The following is a 23852-nucleotide window of genomic DNA, read 5'->3' on the forward strand; positions in this document are numbered from 1 at the left end:
GAAAATGGAGGAAAAAGTTCTGTATGTTGTGTTGTCCCGAGATTTTATTTAAACCATTTCAGCCAGTTCCATCGTAAGAGTGATCAAAGATAAAAAGATTTATTAAGATCGAGATAAAAACAAACACATTCGTTAGCTAGAGTTAGACACTTGTATAAACAAACCAAGCTCGAATTGCACAACATGACGAAATCCTCAAGACATGTCCTACTTCACTTTCAGAAAACATCATAACATTCAAAATTTTATCGTCCATTTATCTACCGATCCTACCAATTTCCGATATTATCTGGGGCACCTAACCGCTATAATTAACTTACCTGCCAGTGTCGATCGCAATCCGGTGCAATTTGTCACTGCCGACAATTGGCGCGCGCACCTTAAACTTGAGAGTTCCTGATGGATTACGAAGCGAATTTTGCTTTCAATTTTAAATATTTTTTTTTTGCGATTTTTAATGGTTTTACAGATTCATGAATGATGGTTTTCGTGTTGGTGCGGATTATTTGCGGTAGGTGTGACGGTTATTGACATGTATTAAATAAATAGCTTATTACTTCTTTTTTCCATCACCCAAGCACACATTTTATATGTTATTGTAAAGCTGCATACGTACCTATGGTACTGTTAGGTTTAAAATCCATCCCTTGATCCAATGGATGGATTTTAAATACGAAAGAGTTAAACACATATCTACTTCTACATACATCACAAGTTTTGCATATAGAGGTATAGGTAATATTAATAGGACAGAACTCATAACCATTATGATGCAAAGGCAATTTAATTACGTCAAATATGCTGAAAACACAAGCAAGTTTACATAAAGATAATTATATAAATAACAAAGTAAACAGTTTATTAATGAATATGTTGCTATATGAATTAGTTTTCAAGCTATTGCAAATATAATTAGCTTGTAATACTAACTTACACGAGTAAACATGATGTTATACTAAATACCTTATTAATAGCCCGATTAAATTGATGCCGTATATCAATATCAAAACTGTTATTAATTTCAATTTTGTGGTCAATTACAGTAATATGATTATTATTATAGGTAATTATTGTGTTATTAAAAATAACGAAGTTCGGCGTTTGGTGTTGGCGCCCAACGTGGGACTTTGCAATAAAATATTAAAACACTTATTTAAAGCTTTAAATGATTAAAAAATTGGAATTGGTCAAGGTAACTTTTTAGATAAGCTGTTTTTCGTCGTGAGTATTATTCCATAATAGGTATAATATAGTTCGCACCGGTATAAAAATAATACTTTTTAAACAAAAAGATTTATCTAAAGATTGCTCAAAACGCTTGAATCAAAACTCCACTCACAATTGGAATTCTTCATCACAATCTTAAGGTAAACTTGTAGAATCTCATTTGAACTGACTGAATATGATTGGCGAATATCTGCCGGATAGTTGCTGATGTTTGGCACCCCGGGGAGAGGGGGGAAAGGGGTGGGGGCGGTTTTAATTGCTTTTTCAATTAACGCCGACGGAGGGTCTCTTGCGATCCTATTCGTGAAGGCGTAATGGACTGATCAAAGAAGGGTAGTATTTAAACGCAAATCAAAAAATATCCTTTTTATATGCAATAAGATTCCGAATTCCCATCAAAATTACTGATTGCACAGCAAAATATTCAACTCAAAATATCACTAAACACACTACAATTTATTTTCGCAGCGTACAGCGATTTTTCCTTAAGCAAAAGCTTTTTCATCAATGCACAGCTAATAATCTTAATGCACATTATACATGTTAACTCTTTTTCTTTTAAATATAGCTTCTATTTTTATATTATTTACAGCAGTATTTCTGAATAAAACAGCTTTTTATTAGTCACAGTCATCTTATTATTTATTAATTACGGCATAATGAGATCAGCAAAAAATATAAAATTAAATACAAAATTGTAATTTATTGAATCCTTTTTTGCCCAATAGGCACATTTTTAGCTTCTGCTGGTGGCGCTACGTACTTGAGTCGGATTGCAAGTCCGATGACATACTTGCACATATAAAAAAAATGGGGCAGGTGCATTGTCAGTCATTGTCAGTATTTCCTTTTGGCATACATTTCATATAAGTAGTCATTAAAAAGCTACTACTATAATATCATATTTCAGAATGTTTATAGTCAGAATCATTTTTTGGCATAGTTTTGGAATTTTTATTTTCCTGTAAGAAGCATGCAAACAAACCTGAAGCATGCAAGCAGGCATGCAGTATGTAAGCAGGCATGCAACATGGAAGTAAGCATGCAACATGCAGCAAGCATGGCTTCTGTCACGGCTCCGGCGCTTCGTGGCTCCGGCGGTCCCATGCGAGCTTATCGTCGCAGATGATTGGACGAGGCCGCCTCGCCCCTCCGCGCCTACGCGGTTTTGAATTGCACTCTAGGGGTAGGGCAAACAAGACTACGTGGAGTCGGTTTTGCAGCGATTCGTTTTCGTTACTAGCTTCAATTTTTAATACAATGTTTTTTAATTGAACTCTATCTTACTCGCTCGCGCCACTCTGCACTCCAGTGACGAAAAAGCGCGCGAAGCCGCGAACCTTTTTCAGTTAATTTGTTCTGTTTTTAGAAATAATGCAATGTGACAGGATTTTTTTGTTATAATAATCATTAAATTTGCCGAGCATGGCTTCTTGAAAATTAAGACAAATATGATGAATAGGTTTTGTTGTACTTACTGGTTAATATGCGACTGGGATAGTTATTTTGCTATGAAATATGGAAAATTTGCTGTGCAGTCAGTATTAATGCTATGTATGTAGTATTTTTGTACAAGAATAAATTTAACTGTATTGCATTATGATAAAAAAGTAATGTCATATTGATGTATAATTTCGAATTATCTGCAGTTTGAGTTTTGTTAAACATTTAGTTTATTTGTAGTGAAGTAAGTTATTTGATGTAAAAAAGAATATAAATGATGAGTATTTATTGATAGGCGATTATTTATTTGATATGCAATTTATAATATCCCATCAAAGAATAGATGAGTAGATAGGTAGATAGGAACCTTTTTTGATGACGTTGTGCTTGATACTTTTTTTAAATTTGCAAGGTTTGGGTAAAATGTTGATGAAGGTGAAGGATTGTAGTAAGAGGTTTCTTGTTGGTGAAGTGTGGCTAAATCTGAACTGAGTTTTATCACATTACCTATGTACCATGTACCTATTTTTATAAAATTGAGAATAGCTATCTTATGGTCCTTGTAAATTCATTCGAGAAGTATAGGTACTTTTTACTCCGAAGGACACAGATAGAAACTTTTAGAGTATTAGTAGCTTTACTTTGTCTTGACAATAAAAAAAAAATAGGGTCTATCAGTCATGCTGTTTTATTTGTGCTATCATATTGTAGCTTGTTTAATTGTGATATTTTTCCTATATTCAAAACCCCAGCCCTTTGTTAATTTATGACATATTTCCTGCCTTCTGACCCTTCTGCGCGTTGTACTCGTCGTGCGCCGACACTCAGACGAGCATAACTGCATTATCGAGTGAGTCGCGACACTCGGACGCACGCGTTCTTACTCACTGTGGTTATCAACAACCTGAGTGTTACACTTTTTTCTAGTGTGAAACCAGGGTTTTTTGGTGTTGTAAGTTTTGGGGGCAGATGTAACATGATGTACACTAGGGACCTTTGTCTAGTACAAGGAGGATGTCTAGTCTAAAGAGTATCCTGCGTTCGTCTCCCGCTTCTAAGCTACTTTCATATTAATTGACAGTCAAATAACTTCTGAAATTCTTGAGTTACAAATAGTATAACAAGTACTTTATATGCATATATTACTAGACCGCTGTTTTACCCATTTCCCAAGAGAATTATCTACATCCCGAACCCGGATAAGAAAGATGTGTACTGCATTGTTTCTGACGCTACAATATTAAACTTACAAAACATTTTAAACTTACAAAATGCAATACAATTTTCCTACCCTTTATTCTAAAGCCATAATTTCTGCAACGCACTTAACCCAACCATTAGTATATTTAGTTCCCGACAAATTTCCGCCACGCGGCCAAGTTTCATTTCTAGACTTTAATAGTTTGCCTCTCAAACACTGGAGGCATTATGTAGTGGAATTAACAATGATTTTCAAGTTAAATTAGCAATCAATTTGAAGTAGAATTAGAAGTTATAGAGGGAAATGCAATATTGTTAAAGTCTTTGAACTTAGTAGTTTATTGTTTGATTGTACGTTTCCTTGATAGTTCTGTTCGATCTTAGGTAGTTTTAGACACTAGAACTAGTCTCGTTTAAACTATATCAGGCATCTGGATAAAAAGAATCCTATAGATTTTTACAATTTAGACCAGTAGTTCCTTATTCGTGGTTGAACACGTTCAAATGAACACAAGAACAAACGGTTAATATTAATATGCCTAGATTTATACCGATGTGACGATACTAGCAGTAAAAGTAGATTAGTAAAGCATTAGCAGAAGTCATAACAAAGCAGCAGTCCAGTAAAGGCTGGGCCTTTAAAAAAGCTCAAGCCAAGCACTCAAATATTTAATAGGCTACTGATGACAATGGCAATTCAAATAACTTATGTTTATGGAAGCTAAGTCATAAAACCATTTAAATAAAACGCCTGTTCATGATAGCAATTAAAATAACAGCTTTGCCACTTTTTTAATTGCACACAAAACAAATGAATAAAACAACGACATAAAGAGTGAATGCTTTATTACTGTGCAAAGCCAATTGAAGAAGAGTTAAGTTTTAAAGACAAAGATTAACTTCGTCTGAGGTTTAGCCGATGTGCTTGCCTCCGACGCCCCATCCGCCCCACCCGAGACCGCCCCATCCACCAAGACCGCCAAGACCTCCCCAACCACCGCCAAGTCCATAACCACCAAGGCCTAGGCCTCCAAGCCCGTAGCCTACGCTAATGGGGGCAGCAACACTAACTGTACGGAGGACGGGGGCGGTGACAACGGGGGCAATAGCAGCGGTTCTGATGACGGGGATGGGAGCGGCTTTCACTAGGTTCGCGGTTGAAATCGCGGGTGCTGCCAAGATGGGTGCTCCGTAGCCATATCCTAGACCTGGAAAGATGTATGCAGTTGTAGAATGGAGAAAATACAGAGATCACGGTGAATCACACGTGCCAAGACAGGGGAAACTTTTATATAGCTTTATCATACACACAGACTGGTAGTCAGCTAGACAGATGTGTGGGAGAATCATAACTGTAGTGATAGTATAGATGATGATGATGAATTCTCTTACCGTATCCTCCCAACCCGCCCAAACCGCCAATGGCGCTGCCATGAGCGACGGCCAAAAGGCAAGCCAACTGTTGACATAAAAACACATTGATTAATTTCATTATGTTCTCTTTAATCAATTCTAACGTAAATACGATATTACAAGGTGCATAAAAAGTAGTATAGTTCAATGAGTTTGTGTTCATCATTACACACTTTAATGATTAATGAATCAACATTAAAAAGCAATATCCAATCGCTTGACTTAATTTGTTTCAACAATAGGATAATTCGATATTTCCTTTGATACCCTTGAAATGATCCAGGGGACCTTATTATAAAGTGATGCTGATTTTGACATGGTTTGAAATCTTTAATGAGTTGTTCTTGAGATTTGCACGTTCAAACAAGCAAGTACATTAACTCTTCAGCTTCATAATACAGAAAGAGGAATCCCAAAAAAGTATGATTATTATCTATCTGACAAATGGTGCAAGATAAAATGAAGACAAAACAAATGAATAAAGATAAGAAACACACACACACAAATAAACGAAAAACAAAACAACAACTTACAGCTATGTAGGTGTTCATCGTGGCTGTTACTTCAGACGAAGTGTTGTCGACATTGCAGTAACCAGCCGTTTTATACCAACCAGCAGGTACCACTGAAATACGGCCGGATACCGCCTGTCTGTGCACGCACTTGCGTTTCGTCAGACATTTGCATTGAGCATCCTTGCAGGATTGGGAACGGTGAATATATTAGCCTTTATCCGTCTTGAAAGGGATCTTTGAAGGTAGGTGAAGAATAGAGAGTTGTTTTCAGGTATAAGATACTTACCTTAAGTCATTGTCATTTGCCGGGGCTGCGGGATTGTTCGAAAGAGGTACCGCGTCCCTGGTACATAAAAGGCCTACGAAGGAACATGATGGGTTTTAGTCAGTAAGAGTCTGAGACTCCTTCACGCTGCTAACCCACAGCGGGAGCAGTCATTCGATGATTTCCCATAAAAAGGTCATTATCATTTCACTTTTCCCATGCGATTGACAAAAACGCATCTACGACCTATGTATTTTGTGTCTACGGTTAATACTTCTAAACATCAGGTAGGTAGGTATGAAAATAAATCTGGTTGGTACACTTTAAATCCTTTATTGCCAGTAAGAAATTCTCTAGTCTCTGGTCGACTGTTTAATCTGTAGTATGCGGGTACTCTAAACCACTAGATACCATTCAAAAACTGGGTAGTAGCTAGTAGGTAGTGAGTGAGTGACAATGGTGTTGATTCATACACATACAGTTTTATTATTTAAATTCTACAGCTGGACAAAGCAGTATTTTTAAAAGTAAGTACCTATTTTATATTTTCCCTCTATTTTCCAAACGCAAGCAAAACAAATAGCTTTTCCCTAACAGAAAACAAATACCAAACATTTCACACGGAGCAAAGATACCAGGCGTTCATGTATCGTAAGGAGCATTACACAAACCGCTTGCATTGGACTGAGCAAATACCTGTAGGCAGCTCAAACATTTGTTCTGGTTCAATCCGGTTCACACAAAGGGACCACTTCATCACTTTGACGTACAAATTGCTATTTATAGATTAGGTTAGATGATGAATTGATTCGCTGACCTTTTATAAAATAATACGGCGGGTGGAATAGAAAAAATATTTTGATAATGTTATACAGTATTGTATTAGATAAGTTAGGACTGCTGTGCACGTAAAATTGGGTTCGATTGCCGAGTCGGATCGAAATCGCTTTGTGGGTTTTAGAAAGTTTTATAAAGTAGCCTGAATGTGATTAATACATCCATGCATCAGAGAGCTTGTAAAGGTCGGTTCTGCGCCTGGTCAGATTGAAGTCCCATCGGACTATAAGAGTGAAGGAATAGAGAGTGCACCTGTGTCTGCGCAAATAATTATGCACTATGATATGTCCTGCGCAGCTGGCTGATCTCTTTCGAGAACAGCTGCCTTAGCCGACTGTCGGCTTGGACGCCATCATTATTACTGAAATGGTTCTTTAACGAATCAATGTACATTACTTAGGATGTACAATGGTACATAGTAGTAACCCTCAGCTAAGTAACAGTTGTCTGGCGAGCTGCCAGAGTTAGTTATCTGGGAACTGGTCGGATGGCTGTTAACGAGTTCCTATGTCTGATACTGAAAGTTTATTGTTGCACTTCAAATGCATAGCTAAGCGGCTTTCCTTTGTTATTAAGGAGGATTTAATTTAAGCAGGCGTTTGTTAAATACATTGGCGTTGCATGATATACAAATTATACTTTTCCATCGGTGCCACCCTCATTCCCCGGGAACTACAGCCCGTACCGGGATACAATATATGCCTATGTTACTCGTTAAGGGTGTAGCTTTACAACAGGGAAAGAATTTTCAAATAGGTTCAGTATTTTCAGAGCCTTTAGTGTAGAAACAAACAAATGTTTCCTATTTGTAATATTAGTACAGATTCCAATTTTTAAAGACATCATTTTAATCTTTCCAGTCGACTTCCAAGAAAGGAGATGGTTTTTGGCTCAATCGGTACGTATTGTTATGTCTATACTAATATTATAAAGAGGAAAACTTTGTTTGTTGGTTTGTTTGGTTGTAATGGATAAATTCAAAAACTACTGGACCGATTTTAAATATTCTTTCACCATTAGAAAGCTATATTATCTGCGAGTAACACAGGCTATATTTTATCCCGGTGGGGCAGTAGCTCCCACAGGACGCGGGTGAAACCGCGGGAAAACGGCTGGTGTTTTATATATCGCTTTCACCGTCATTGATCGTGAATTGTGTTTTCGTACATCGTAATGTCCATAGATTTTGCATATACCTAAGTCGTTCTGCATTTTATTAGCTCCTTATAGGTAATTGGTACTAGAAAATTAAAAATAATAAATTCATTTATTTCAGACACAGTCCATATAATATTATGTAGTACTTATAACACACATTATAAAGTTATTGTTAGTAAAAAATAATTAATTACGTATCTATTAGGTAAGATTTGCATACAACAATAATAACCTACTATTAAACTGCAGTTTATTATTTCCTTCAACAATTGGAAACAAGCGCATACCTCACTTATATGTTTAAACAATTATAACTATATCGCGTGCACTTAGAGGTTGCGAGTTAATAAATCAATCAGTTTGTTGTTCACACCTTTTGCTTGTTTACTTAAGAGTACTAGTTATTTGCCGCGGTTTCACCCGCGTCCTGTAGGAACAACTTCCCGCATCTGGATAAAAAAAAGCCAATGCCCTTTTGCAGGCTCTAGCTAGACTAGACTATCTGGGAGATTTCATTTAAATAGCTGCTGTAGTTTTGGCTAAAACTGCGATAAACAAATAAAGTTAACCAAAATGTTTTATTGTGTCTGTAAATGTTGCTTTTTCTATGAGTTCTGGTTACCTAAATAAAGGAATAAATTAATATTTTTCGATATTTTTTTAGGAAAACCTTATTTTGTTGGGGTTGGCTTCCAGTCTTGTTGGATGCAGCTGAGTACCAGTGCTTTACAGGGAGCGACTGCCTATCTCACCTCCCAACTCAGTTACCCGGCAGTATCCCTACGTAAGACTGGTTGTTAGACTTACTTCCAACTAACCCGTAAGAACTGCCAAACATGGTGACATTCGACACCTATATCAGCCATGATACTTATTATTTTTGTCCAATGTACAAACCCATAATACATTCAATCTTACATAACAATTCTACATCACAATATCGAATCGATTACTCCTTTATTACACACTTGTAATACGTTCCAAGTTTCAACATTAACAAAACACATAAAAACTGTGTAATTGACACTGCCAATACCTACCAAGTTATAGACACTGTGTAAAAACCCAGTGCAGTTGGAAAACACGAATATAACCGCCGAAGCATGAAAGTTATTCGAAGTTCGCGAAATATTTTAGTATGTCAGAAGTAACGTAATTAGATAATTGTTGAACAATTAATTTTCGTGCTGGCGTTTAAAGTCATTCATTTACATACGATTCTTTGTTTAATAACCTCGGTATTTGTTACTACTTTGTGCATTTAGTGGATGTGTTTTTCCCCGAAAATACTTGCAAGGCTTCTTTTTTTCATTAAGTGTATGGGATATGATTATTTGAAAATAATATAACTGGATGGGTAAAGGGCTTTTCAATATGCGTTTTTTAAATGTGAAAGTTCTTTTTGAAACCTTTCTTTAATAGGCATATTGTTTTGTAGATAACAAATAAATACTCAGAATCTTTTTAAATACGGTAGTTTTCGGTACTTGGACAGTTTATTTTTTTACCCAGCTAAACGCTTTATTTGATCACCGAACCAAAAAAAAAATGTGTACAAACAATTGTCCAATGATTCATCGTTCAAAACCAAAGTGCATTTTCAACATTATTTATCAAAATCCAATATTTTGTCAATTTTCAGTATTTTAATACAAAAATGTTATAAAAACCAATAAAACAGATAGCAACTTCAGTGACGAATAGCAAATATCAAACAATAATTGCTCGACCACTAACCAGATTAACATAGCATTGGCGTTAAAATATCCGGGTGTATCCGGTTATAACTGGTCATAACCGTACGTAACTGGATTCGGTTGGAATTTTAAACTGCATTCGGTTTGTTTATGCTGAGTGTTCGGAAAATATTTTGTCGTTTAACGGTTGTATTTTGTTTAATGCTATATTTATGTGTAAATATGTATAAAAAGTCGTGGTAGCCTAGTGGGTAAAGAACCAACCTTTCGAGTATGAGGGTGTGGGTTCGATTCCAGGGTCAGGCAAGTACCAATGCAACTTTTCTAAGTTTGTATGTACTTTCTAAGTATACTTAGACACCAACGGCTGATAAAAAGGTGAAGAAAAACATCTTGAGGAAACCTGGACTATAAAGTCTGAAATCACCAACCCGCATTGAGCAAGCGTGGTGCTTAATGCTCAATCCTTCTCCATGTGAGAGGAGGCCTGTGCCCAGCAGTGGGACGATAAAAAGGCTGTAACTATATTTATGTATAATTTGTTTTAACATTATACATTATGAAATGAAAATGTTTACACCAATAAAAAGTAAACATTTTAAAGTTAGGGTTAGTCAGAAGTTTGTCAGATCTTTTCCATATTCTCATCTAGTTCTAATCTGAAACATACTGTACTCCCTTTTATGTACTTCCTTTTATATTTCCTTATCTATAAAATTCCTCATGTACTCCCCTTATGTACTTCCTGATATACTTCCTTATGTACTCACCTTATATACTCCTCTTATGTACCCCCTCTATGTACTTCCTTATGTATTACCCTTATGTACTTGCTTATGTATTACCCTTATGTACGTCCTTATGTATTACCCTTTATGTACTTCCTTATGTATTACCCTTATGCACTTCCTTATACGAGGTGTGTCGTACCTAATCAAATAAAAGAAAAAAAAAAAATAGGTACGTAAAAATAAAAAAATTAATTCTTCAAACAAAGTAAATGTAATAATTTAATAATTGAATCAGAACACTTAGAACAAAGAGCTCAAACAATTTCACCAAAAACATCTGAACATCTTCATTCGAACAAAGTTTCAAACATTCACAACCAAAAATGAACAGCTTACCAAATAATCGGATCAAACTAGACTTTTTCCAAAATGCAATATCCATTAAATTCTGGTCATAACCACAAAATACATAGGTACAGAAGTCAATCTACATACAAAGCGCGTTCGAGTCACGCAAACATAGGTGTCTATGTGTGCGTGTTCACAGACGCGCTGTCTCAAAACAACTCAAAACAGTGCGAGCGCGGCTGCCGCTTTCTTGAGATAAGCGCGTCACACACAAGGTAGATAAATGTGCACACGTTGTGATACCAACCTAACTGTAATTTGACTGTAATATTTTTAATTTTAATAACAAAAGAAAAAGTAATAATGGAGCAACAAAATTCGTATTATAATTGTTCAGTGGACGGTTGTTTTTATACAACAATAAACAGTGAATTGTCGTTTTTTTAGCCTGCCGTATTACCTATAGTATGTACCTACTTATTTTCTCATATTTCGATGGTTCATTTAATAAACGCAGTAGGTAGGTACAGTAAGGTGGGTAGGTAAGCGCCCCGGCGGCGGCCTCTGGCCCAATGCCGTAATAAGTTTTGCTAGTGTCGACCCAGGCGAACCTGCCTACCTACCCTCAAAGATTATTGCTAGTAGAATTTTTGTGATCATGGCGAGACTATGTTGTAAGGTAGACGAAATAAAACTCGCACATCAAGGTTTCTGTAGGTAGAAGCAAGCTTAGATCAGGGACTGTACCAACCCATTACATACAAATATATTTTTTTCACAAGTAAAGAGTAGGGTAAGTATATATGTATGAATAACAAAATTATAAATTGCGGTTTCTGAAAAAGTTCGGTATCTCGTTGAAACGAATTTCCGTTGAAAGTGTTTATTAACCTCTTGTATGCCACATTAAATTTTTTATTATTATTGGTTTATATTTCATTTTTCCTGTTTTATTCTCAACAATACATCAAATAATTAGATACGAGTAGGTACCACTACCACGTTAGTTTTATGCGCATAAAACAGTTGACAACCCTAGCGCGACCGCCGAGTTTAGGCATGAAAAGTGAAGTACATACATGAGATTGACTTCTGTACCTATGTATTTTGTGTCATAACCGGTTGCAGCCGGATCCCTCGCTTTACAAACATTCAGTTTTTGCTCCTTCCCTTTGTTTTTGCAAATGATTCCTGGCAGCAACTGTTTTTGTTTTGTTTTCTCACACATTTTCTCTTTTCAATTGTTTTTTTCTGTTACTCGCCTCGCTTGCACTCAAAAGTGTGAAAACAACTCCGGAAAATCGGTATGCATAGTTTCGTGAGAGCTATTTTGGATACAACGTGAAACAATCTGAACTGAGAAATGCATCATGTTCTTTTATTTTGAAATCATGACGTCACCAAAATATGTTCTTATTGAACACGATATTTTCTATATACACCTACTTACGTATTTTAATATGATAAAAATTGTGACCAGTAAATCTAATATGATAGGCACATCCACCATTATTTATGTTTTGGTAAACAAATGGTATAAGTTTCATTAATTACAATTTGGAAGACCCCTTTTTGTATTACACTACATATTGTTATTTGAAACTAGTGGTTCCCCGCGGCTGTTTTAATATCTACATTTATATTGACTTTAAACTGGAAAACAAAGGATCAATTAATGGGTTTATACTTTAAATTTTATGTATTTTAATGCATAAATCTGAAGTTATAATTGTAGGTATTTTACTCTTCTAACTTTATCTCAATACAAGAAATCCATAACACCGTAGAAATTCCACATTAACCCCACCCAAACCATCATTATTTTCAAAAAAGAGAACGGAACCACCATTTAATTTTTTACCGATCACCAACACGGCTACTAATATACTTAACCAAAAATGAGCGTCCATTTTTCCATAAAAGGATAAACTCGTCGAGATCGCCATAATGCAGTGATGAGATCAGCCACCATGGAGCATTAGTTTATCTCCAGTGTCGTTGTAATGGACACGTGATGTAATTAGTAGCCTTATGAGCTTATGAGCTACTTACGGGACAAAGAGTGATGCAGTTTTTATTTTTATTGTGTTTGCGAGGTGAAGAAACAAAATTGTGCAAAGTGTAAAGTTTTTAATAAGCTTTTGTGGGTGGTGAATATCGTTGGATTTTATTAAACAGTATACACTGATTGATTACCTACAACACCATTGGGTGTTTAATTTAAAGTACTAAAACGTTGATATTTTATTTTACTCTTCTGAAATATAGGCATTTTTTTATGTAATTGAACAATTATAGTATGAGATTTCGGGATCTCACTGTAAACTTAATATGTATGGAGACGATCGGTAATATGCAAACCATAAGGATCGGGTATATCCGGAATGTATCAAAGAAAAGTTTGATGGGAGTCACAATTACTTTCAATATCAACCAACTATCGGTCAACGGTTTAGTTGGATGATTTATTTTTTTGTCAAATTTCTACAATATAACAGACTATAGGTACATTTTATTATCTATCCCACTACTTTATTTATCCCAAATGCATCTCATTTCAGAGGAGCACGATCCAACTTAACTATTAATTCGCTACGGAACCACGTAGTTTCCACAACAATCGCTTTATCGCCCCATTTCACATGATTACCGAGGAAACGCAAATAAAAATGCTTTTAAAACGAGTCTCCATGAAATATATTCTATTTGAAATCGTGGGAAGTTCACAGTTGGAACTGTGATGATGTCTGCAAAATTCTGATGATCAGGATTTGTTAAAATCGAAGGGAATAATCGTAATATACAATCATAAGTGAAAAGATTAACATAATATATGTCTTTTTTTCAGCAGTTCCATAAAATTGACCCTGCATTGGGTTTTAGTATTTCAGTTATGGTTAAAAATGGGTATCTTATTGGGTTGTTAAACTACGTCACTCACGTTTTAATACCAATTTCACTTATTGGATTAGACTTGTTTCCAACGGCTCCACCAAAAAAGATAACCTATTTCATTTCTCAGATTCTGTCCTATTTGCGTACCAAACATTTAAATCCGTTCAGTAGTTTTTGCGTGAAACCGCGACAGACAGATAGAGTAACTTTCAGGTCATAATTTTAGACCTGTTGACTTATTATAGCCGACTTCATGATATAATCTCACCTTTAGGACGCGGTTTCAATGAACGTTGCTAAACTAATGAGTTTTGGTTATTTTTGTTTCAAAAGATCTAAACTAAGATTAAGAATAGTTTTTTAATGCACTTACTACGACATCATCTGCTTAGCCCTTTTCCCAACTAAGTTGCTTTTTCCCAGCTGATTACCAGTCTTTTACATGGAGTTTTACCTACCAGCATCTTCAACGCAGTGGTTTGCAAACATTCTTGCATTGTACTATGTGATGGACGAATGAAGAAATTATGTGATTGTTTGTGTGTCAACTAACGTTGAGGCTGAGTAGTGTGAAGACAAGAATTTGACTCATATTTCATAAAGTTAAAGCTAAAATCTCTCAATAGAGCCACACCCTCACCGGGGCAAACTTACCGTCGCATAAGATATGACGTAGCTCAAGTAACTCTCCCGGTGGTGGAGCAATTAACTCGTTAGACGGAACTAATTATGTAGCAGCCTGACAGCACGTGCTAACAGATTTATCATTGTACTGTGTGATGGACGGATGAAGAAATTATGTGTTTGTTGGGTTTGTAGTGTGATGAGAGATTTTTAAGGGTGTTCTGTGCCTAGGGCTGCCATTTCGAATTTCGCCAAACCCGGACAAATATTTAAAAAAACCCGGACATTTGGCGTAAATCGCATTTTTTCCCCGGACGAGTCCGATTTTTTTTGTTTAACAAGACAAGACCTAATTTTTAATATTACCATATTACTTAAATTCAATGAGGTCCTTCCTTACATGAAAAGTCAGGGCCGTCTCTAGCTCATGTAGTACCTAGTATTGAAAAATTGTGACTTAATGTATTTCGAAGGTCATAATTAAGAAAGCTCATATGGAAACTATGAGTTACCTTCTTGATAGGTTAGACAAAAAAATGTTGAAAAAAAATACAAATAACTGTAAACTGAAGTCGCGCGAGAGAATTTTTGAGTTTTGGGTCACTAAAGCACCTAAACTTGTATAATAAAAAAAATCGCAAAGTGAAGAAGCCGCAAGCGAAGCGAGCGCAAAATATTTTGAATATTGGGATATTAAAGTAGCTAAATGTAAAAAATAATGTGTTAAGAAAAGAAGCCGCGAGCGAAGCGAGCGCGAAAATTTTGGAGTTTTGGCACACTTCGACTTCTGCATTATTAGGCGCCCGGGTAATTCGCATACCCAGGCACCATAGGTTAAGATGGCCCTATGAAAAATGTCCGGGTTTTCCACGGACACTTCTTGAAACCCCGCCCGGACGGCCCCTCCAAACGAGGACAAATCCGGGGAAACCCGGACGGATGGCAGCCCTATATGTGCCCAATGTATTTCTTTAAGGTTATTTAATACATGAGGTAAATGCTATGTTATGGTCAACTAATTTTTGCAGCACTTTTCTGCAATAAGTGCAAATAATATTCAAGTGTCTAAGTGGTTTATTTTATACAAGTATCCAATTGTTTACTTGAGTAAGGAGTAGAAATAGGCTTAACTTAATTTTATTGAGTTATTTTTAAGATATTAAATTAAAAGTTACTACATACAAATAAGTTGGATGATCAGGATTATAAATTGAAAGCTACAAAATAATAATAAAAGTTTTTTTTATTGAAAATCACAAAGTATCACGTAAATGTTATGAAACATATTGCACAAACCACTGACTATCAATATTACTTAGATTTAAATATTATAATATGCATTGATTAACTTACTTATAATAGCAGCATGAACTTTACACATATTGAGATATATTTCTGTGTCTTTATAACAATATACATTTTATGTAGCTCTAGCTTCTGTCTTTACGTAACATATGCGTAAACTAAGAGAACGAAGTATTCTCACTGGACGCGGCTGAAACAGCTGTTAAAAGCTAGTTCAAAACTAAATAGAATTGAAAACAGATTGAATTCAGTAAAATCTATCTTCAAATGGTCAGTAACCTCAATAAGTAGCGCCTTTAAAATTATATTGCCAAAGGATTTTTATGCACTTTTTAAAGCCAATTTGGATGAAATTGCTCGTATAAAATATGATACCGTTATGTCTAGTTATTCGCTAAAATGTCTATGAATATTCTTTATTACAATTCAATATTATCGAAAGGTACCTATTGAAAGCGATTTGATTTGTAGGCTTTATTAAATTTTCTTTTTTTATATACGATTTTTATGATTCGATTAAACAGTTACTTAAGCTATTTAAGGACTAAATTACAAGTAACTTAATTTTAATTTCGAGTTATCATGAAATGAAAGTGACTCTAGCAAATTGTATCGGAAAATTGCGCAATGTTTAAACTATTACATCTTTCTCATTTTTATGCGTTAGCATTAATTAATTATTTCTAAAAAACAGCACCCTTCCTGATTTGTAATCGACTTCCTTCATCATCATTTTACTAATGAAAAATCAAAATCGACAGACAGTCAAATATAAGTAATTGAACTTTAAATATGTAAGTTTTCATTATTCGGCCTAAAGTAAATGGTTTAATATTGATTAATCCACAGCTTTATTTAACTTATGTATCGACAGTAACTTATCAAATATTTTTGTCTTCACACACCCCAGGCTCTGGAGGGATCGTCAGACTATTCGTCACGTGTTTCGTGGGCTCAGTATGTTCCTGAAAATAGAAAAAGAGTGCCACATCAGTTGTTATTAATGAACCATAACTTATCCTAACTTCGGACTGTAAATGAGAAAGTTCTCACGAGAATCTACGCTAATATTATAAAACTGAAGGCTTGGTGTAATTGCACATGCGAATTTCAGGAATTCCTGGACTGATATGAACAGTTTTTAGTTAACAATATTTGCCATAGGTACTCACATGCTCGGAGTCAAGTATGTCCATTTCTTGTACGTTCTTCATAATCTTCTGCGTCCTCTTCTGCGCAGACGCCGCTCTCGCTTGCAGTATCTGCAACGTATTCAATTTAAGGATATCAAAAAATATGTAAATGTATAGATATCGGCAAAAATGCACTCGGAATTCTGAAACTGGAATTCCTGTCTTCTATTAGTGATTTCTACGTTTTGTTTGTAAAAATGGTGTCATGTTAAAATTTTACTGGATAATTCTCTTAAAAGCGTGTCCTATGTCTCACATTGCGAATGATTCAGCTCAAATTATCAAAAGTATGTATTTGGGAGACACCCTGGTTCGACTTATTTCAAGGCTACTTACAGACAGTCTCCTCTGCTCAGCTTCAGCTAACTTCTCCTCGATGTCAGGCAGGCTGATCTCCGGCTGCACTGGCTGCAGCAGCCTCTGCAGGTGAGGGGGAGGGGTGGACGGTCTCTTGGCTGCGTCAAACTCTTCTAGAGGTATTTCGAAGGCCACGGCTGGAAATTGTGATAGTTGGTCAGTTAAAATTAAAGTTTAAATAAATATTTTTTAATTCATGGTGCCCCTTCCGCGGTTTCATCTGCTGCCCGAAGGAACTCCTTCCCGCTTATGGATGTATAAAACTAGCCTATCTATTATTCTCATACAATAAACCTGGCAAGTTTCCTCAAATCTATTAAAATATTCAGTAATTAAAATATTCAGTCGATTTTGTCTGAAACACGGACAAATAAATACTTTTTATTAAAACTTACGTGGTTTCGGTATAACCGGCGTCTCAGGCAGCACCACAGTGGGCAGATCGTCAGGGTCATCATGATGATGGTTCTTCACTCCAGCGCCATTAGAAGCAGTCTTGGCAGCTCCGTTAGACGTCTCCTCGGTGACCGGGACAGCTGTGCTTGAGGATCCGCAACCCATTTTGAACTTTAATGTTTAGGCTGTAAAGTTGAAATTGGCATTTGAATTGTTGTAAGGTGGTGTTGGACTTTTTAGGTCTTCCTGCAAACTTTGCCCTATTCTCTTTTATTTGTTTCGTATTGCCAAAGATAGAATCATGTATTGAGATGTATTATACATCAACTTACCCCAATCTGTTAAATTTCTTCAATAGATTTTCAACCTTATCACAACAGTGGAAGGTTCGATTGGTAAAATTTTACAGATTCAGGTAGGTTGACCTGCTGTCGTCTGTAGATATTACTACCAAGCATTGTCAAAGTCTATAAAATAACTAAAATACTTACAGTTAACGTTTGAAAGGAAGGAAGAAAATAAAAATTGACGCGTGGCAGTATGATTTCCACCTAAGACTGAACGATTTAGGTTTTTCAACAATAAAAGATTCAGTATTACAAGTCTCTTTACTATTGTTGTTTTATCTTTGTTTAAAAAACATCATGAAATAGCTCGTGCAATTAATTATACCTGAATGATTCTGCCAATAGCGATTGAGGTTAGTAAGGCATTGAGGTCAATCAAATCTATTGAAGAGCCGTAAAGAATACGCGCGAAATATCGTTTGAATTGTAAGTGTTAAGTAAATATGATCTTTTTGTGCGTTTATATAGAGTTCAAAATAATGCTAGGTTAAAGTTTTATCGTTGTTTGTAAAAATAATGTGTTATTTATTTTATATCTGTTACTGAAGCTTTACCATAATAATGAAAAAATTAGGTGGTTTTCTTCAAGACCTGTCTTATTCTCATACTTATTTAAAATTCATGTGAATTTCTTATGATCCGGTACACCTCTGCTTATCGTTTAATGGTTCTTTGTGTTACATCTAGTCCAAACCAATACTTAGTCCAACGACCTTTTCAAGCAACTAAACAAAGACAGCCAAAGGCCTAACCTCATTGCCATAAATCGATTCCATTAACCTAGCTGTAATCAAATTAGACCCCCCTTGCGTTTCAGGGGGGTTTTTGAGAAATGCCACACTGTCTAGCGTGATAAAAGCTGGTCATTTATCATTTAAAAGGCTACTTATAGAAACATTGGCGCTATGTAGGTGAGCCCAAAAGGTCAACTGTTTGCTACGGCGTAGCTGGTTGCTACGAGCGGCTACGAAGTTGAAAAAGAAAGTTTGTTTCGTAGTATTTTTACTTGCAATTTAACATTGGGCAACATATTTGTATAAAGCTTCTGTCAACGGTTTCACTCGCATACCGTGGAAACTACTTCACACACCTCTTTAATAAATAACCTATAGCCTCCCTGGATACATATTCTCATCGGGGATATTCGAAGCTAAAATATTCCTCTAATTTTTCTCGTAGATTTATTTATCAAATTGTTTGCAGTGAAACTTTTCTCAATATTTCCATACATTGTCTGAGGTCGAAATACTAATCCGATTTGAAGCCGTGAATTAAATGCGCTCTCATTAGTTCCTCGTAAACCGTTTGTTTTTGGATTGAACTCATTCCCAGTCGTGATTGTGACTAAGCAAATGTAATTTTGAAGATTTATTATTATTTTATAACGAGCACTGGATGGGAAGGGTCCAATATTGTTGAAAAGTGCGCTTAATAGGAATTAATTCGTCACCAAATATTTGAATATCTTTTGCATTTGCATTCCGATCGGCGCTGTGAAAATTATGAGAGAATTCAGTGTGAATGAAAAATGTTATGAATTTTTGTGAACGACAGTTGTACACATTTTTTATAGCACAGTTTTTGTAGCTGTATAATTTTGCATAGAAAAAGCTTGTGTAAAATTGTTTATAGATAAATTGCAACCGCGCCGAGTGACGTATACTGTTTTTTTTTTGTTCGTATTGATGGAATTTCGCCATAACGTATACTTTTAAAGAACACACGAGTTTGAATAACTTACTTGTACACGAGCACACTTTAACATCTAGGCAAGCACATTTTAATAAACTTCATTACAACTAAGCTAAAATGTATCTCCACCAGCCGAGCCAATCATACTGGGTAGTCAGAACTGCCCAGTATTAATTTGCAATACGTTGCAACGGCTGTTGCTTTCTCACAATAATGCAATATGCATCATTTGACATTGAAAACTGGGGAAGGCAGTATTTTTTCAATTAGTACTATTGATTTATTGTGACACAGGTCACGATGACTGTCCTTTTTTGCAAAAATATTATTTGTGTTAAAATAAATAAACTTAGTGTAAAAATAGTAAAAGAATTCTGGTTTAATTATCAATTTAAAAATATTCTAAGGTACAACTAAGGTACAAGGTATATTAAACCTTTTTTAATGGACCCAAAACTTTCTTTTGCTTAAAAAAGTTGTAAATAAATGTCAATGTAACCAGCTAGAAACTAAATGCCTATCAAAAAATAAACTTGTACATTTAAAGTGCATTTAAAGTCTGATTTAATTACATGCACAAGAACACTAAGAAACACAAAAGTCTACCAACATCGGAAACCAAAAATAAACACATTTATCTCAACTCATCCGTTAAGTGAAAAAAAGCAAAATAAATCAATATGGCGGACGTTGAACGGATGCTTAGCAATTTTTCAATCTGGTAACACCGTGGGCTCGGTGTTGCTATTTACCCCGATTGCGACTGGGATAGGGGAAACGCGATGGATTGCTAGCAATATTTCCTGATTATATCCCGCCCGTTTGTTGGCTCCAGGCATAAAAGGCTGTATGGCCTCGTTACGTTTGCTTGCATTAAAAAAATGAGCAGGATATTTGGCGGTGGCCACTTGTGTTTTGTTTTTTATTTGTTTTTAATTCGGAAGGGTTTCTCTTGGAGTGTGAGCTGTATTATCTTATCATCTTGTACAGTCCTAAATTGTTAGGTACTAATTGTTTCCGTCGTTCCGTCTGCGCCGCCCCTAAGAAATTCTTCCCGCACCCGGATAAATTATTTTACTGGACTCTAGTGCCTGAGTAAGGACTGGCAAGGACAAGCAAGGACTGTAAGTCTACAGTTCAGATTATGTGTATAAAATGCCATTTACATCGGTTTAACAATTTTGATGTGACAGATTTACTTGTGTGTCTTAAGTAAACATTATAAAGGATATTTAAATAAGTGACATTCGATAGACAGTTCAAAGGCTACTTCTCATTGTGTTAGTGTATGAAATAGACACATCAGGATCATAGTCAAACCGAAGAACGTAATATTCACGTGGAGATCTTCAACGATAACCTTTCCAAAGTCATCATTATAACATCATGTTTTCCTAGGAAATCGATTTATTTACTCACAATATTAATATAATGTCACGTCACACGTGGCGCTAAGGTTCTTTGCTTATATACACATATATTTATAAACTTTATACATTTATAAACTAGTTTTTTCCCGTAATTTCCCTGGAGCCTATTTTACGCACCCGGATAAAAAGAGCTGTAAGTAATGGTGGCCTAGTCGATAGAGCACCGACTTCTCAAGTATGTACCCAAATGCGACCTAGTTCTAAGTATATCTTGGACACCGATAGGAACACATAATGATATATAAGAAACCTGGACTATAAAAAAACCTGAAATCACCAACCCGCATTGAGAAATTAAGCGTGGTGAGTAATACTCAATCCTTTTCTGTGTAATACTGTGCCTAACAGTGGTATTAAAAGGCTGATGATAATTATAAAGAGATGCGCAAAACTATCTTAGTTTAATGGGCTACCTAACACATTCTTACAAACTTTCATATTTATAATATAAAGTAGGTAGAAATATTTGCAGTTTTTCCTTACACATGAACCCGGCTACACTCGAGAATAACTAGGCACTTTTAAAATATTTAGCCCCCAGAAGTTTGTAATAGTTTAAAAGCTTTTCTGTTCAGTTTCTACGAAAAACCACACTCACAGTTAACTTGATTTTTTCGTTAAAAAAAAAGTACGTAAACAGAATGTTTTGATAATGTCTTTAAGGAAATAATTAGGTATAACAAATAAAGTTGAAAAGTTTGTTTGAACGCATACCTATAATCTCTATTCTTTCTAGGCTACTCCTTGTTCCGATGCGCGAAATAGTTCCCACGGGATGCGGGTACCTTCGCTAGCGGAAACTAGTTTCAAACAAAATACTTACCTATTAAGTAAAGAAAGTGAAACTGAAAACTTATTATCTTGTAGTTAAAATTCCACAAATATGTAAGTTCAACACTAAAACTAACGTTAATTGATTTTTTTATGTTATTTCCTTTTCACGTGTACACTTAAACTAACAACGACCATCGTAATTGCTAGATAACCTATTTATGTGTTAGCCTCAACCGGGAGTCGAACGGGCGACCCGTGCGATCGCCGCCGCATCGTCGACACTACTATCAGACGCGATTAATACAAATTTTATTCTAACTACTACACTTTTTCCATACGTTATGTAGTGCGACTGAATAGTTTTGATACTTGTGATTAGAAAATAATTAGGTGCAATTTTTTAATATATTTTTTTACTATGTATACCTTATTTTATTGATAAATAAAAGACTGTATGAGTATATCTTAAAAAGAAAAGCTATAGTTTGGTTTTGATTGACTATAATTAACTATTTCTTTCTATAATTTCGAAAAAAGAAGTCTTTATTGATTATAAAAGAAAATAAGGTATTGTTTGTTTTGCTTTCACGCTAAAATGGCTGAACCTATACTAATATTTTTTTAACAAGATCCCTGAAGAAGATAAGTAGGTTTTTTAATCATTTTAAAGGACGTATTTCCCTCTGGCCAAAGTCTCAAAGCGGCTATTGTAGAATGATTGAAAATAATTTTATTTGATCAGTAGCTAACCAACTAATCGCACTTTAATAGCCAACACTATGTGTGTCAAGTATCAAAACACGTACCGTGCTCAGTTTCAGGACTGTAACAATGCTTACATAGAAATTACTGGCGCTCGCATCGAACCCCTTTTACCTTTCAGCTATGGAAAGCTGTAGAGTCGAACATTTGGACTAAGGTTACTGACACAGAGCAGACTTATTTTAAGACTTTATATGGCCAGTGAAAACATTAGGTGATGCTTATTTATAATCTACCTACCCTAATATTATTTTTTTGTTTGTTGTCCGAAACAACCAAACCGATTTGAAAATTCTTTCATTGTTGGAAAGCTACACTCTTCCCGAGTAACATAGGCTATATTTATCCCATTACGGGCAGTAGTTCGGACGGGACGTGGGTGAAACCTCTGGAAAACGGCTAGAATTAAATAAAAAATGAATTATAATATAAACTAAAATTCATTCAATCGTTTTTCTGTAGTAATTTAGTTTCAAATAATTAAATACATAATATCAATAACACGGTATTATGTCAGAATAATGCAACTTAAATGTTAATAATCACAAATCGAAATAAGCGCGACTTAAATATTTATAAAACCGATATTGTTGTTTGTGGTAGGAACTGAATATAATACATAAAGTAAGTTAATTTATTAATGTATTGTGTTCATTTATTTTGCTGATTATGAATAAACAGGCGATTGAATATTTAATGTGTGGAAAGGTTGTTAATGAAATAACATTGGCGCCTGATGAAAATGTGTTCTGCAGTGGGCGGTATATTGCTGACAACATTTGTAAAGGGTTTACATGCAGATGTATGCATCGTTAGTCGTTTTTATTTTGCCTTCAGAGCCCATGAGGTCTTGTTCTATGTTGTTGACAACTAAGAATGTTTTGAGTATTCAGGGATAATGTTAGTTATAGAATTTAGCTGAGCTATACTGTAACATTTTTAAATGCCTTTCTGAATTTTCTTATCAACACATTCAATTGAATTTGCGGTTACGTACAAAAAGGTGATCCATATAAGTATAAAAGTTAATGAATTCTTTAATACCTATTCAATAGTCAATGAAAATGATTCGACCCTTACATTAGCAATTTAAATAAAATATATTCATCGATTTTGAAGCAGACATTTTTCCAATCGCCAAAACCGACTCCACGCCACATGAGCCTAGTCGTCACTCATCGGGGCGAACAATCACCAACACCTACCATTGATTGCCGCTACATAATGCATAGACAGCCCACAC

At 35.3% G+C, this 23852-nt stretch overlaps 2 protein-coding genes across 2 annotated transcripts; both read right to left on the reverse strand.

The window, feature by feature from the left end:
• Window positions 1-4699: 4699 nt before the first annotated feature.
• On the reverse strand, window positions 4700-5882 carry LOC110376097 (cuticle protein 64). Its single transcript, XM_021334450.3, has 3 exons — window positions 5817-5882; window positions 5263-5329; window positions 4700-5078 (listed from the first exon to the last, which is right to left on the reverse strand). Exons 1-3 carry the CDS (start codon window positions 5832-5834, stop codon window positions 4783-4785), a joined length of 381 nt encoding a protein of 126 aa, XP_021190125.2. The 5' UTR covers window positions 5835-5882; the 3' UTR covers window positions 4700-4782.
• Window positions 5883-16512: 10630 nt separating this feature from the next.
• On the reverse strand, window positions 16513-22116 carry LOC110376094 (uncharacterized). The gene is made up of 5 exons (XM_064035403.1): window positions 21897-22116; window positions 17604-17789; window positions 17188-17345; window positions 16831-16920; window positions 16513-16623 (listed from the first exon to the last, which is right to left on the reverse strand). Exons 2-5 carry the CDS (start codon window positions 17767-17769, stop codon window positions 16540-16542), a joined length of 498 nt encoding a protein of 165 aa, XP_063891473.1. The 5' UTR covers window positions 17770-17789; window positions 21897-22116; the 3' UTR covers window positions 16513-16539.
• Between the last annotated feature and the right edge of the window lie 1736 nt (window positions 22117-23852).

The sequence above is a fragment of the Helicoverpa armigera genome, chromosome 7 (genome assembly GCF_030705265.1).
Source record: "Helicoverpa armigera isolate CAAS_96S chromosome 7, ASM3070526v1, whole genome shotgun sequence".
Taxonomy (NCBI): domain Eukaryota; kingdom Metazoa; phylum Arthropoda; class Insecta; order Lepidoptera; family Noctuidae; genus Helicoverpa; species Helicoverpa armigera.

What these genes read in the sequence shown, in the direction of transcription:
- LOC110376097 (XM_021334450.3), bottom strand. An exon ending in GGGCGGGTTGGGAGGATACG is followed by an intron (nt 5,079 to 5,262) that starts GTAAGAGAATTC and finishes ACATCTTTCCAG; the next exon opens with GTCTAGGATATGGCTACGGA.
- LOC110376094 (XM_064035403.1), bottom strand. Translation starts at nt 17,769, where the DNA reads ATGGGTTGCGGATCCTCAAGCACAGCTGTCCCGGTCACCGAGGAGACG. An exon ending in GCCGGTTATACCGAAACCAC is followed by an intron (nt 17,346 to 17,603) that starts GTAAGTTTTAAT and finishes CACAATTTCCAG; the next exon opens with CCGTGGCCTTCGAAATACCT. An exon ending in ACATACTTGACTCCGAGCAT is followed by an intron (nt 16,624 to 16,830) that starts GTGAGTACCTAT and finishes TTCTATTTTCAG; the next exon opens with GAACATACTGAGCCCACGAA.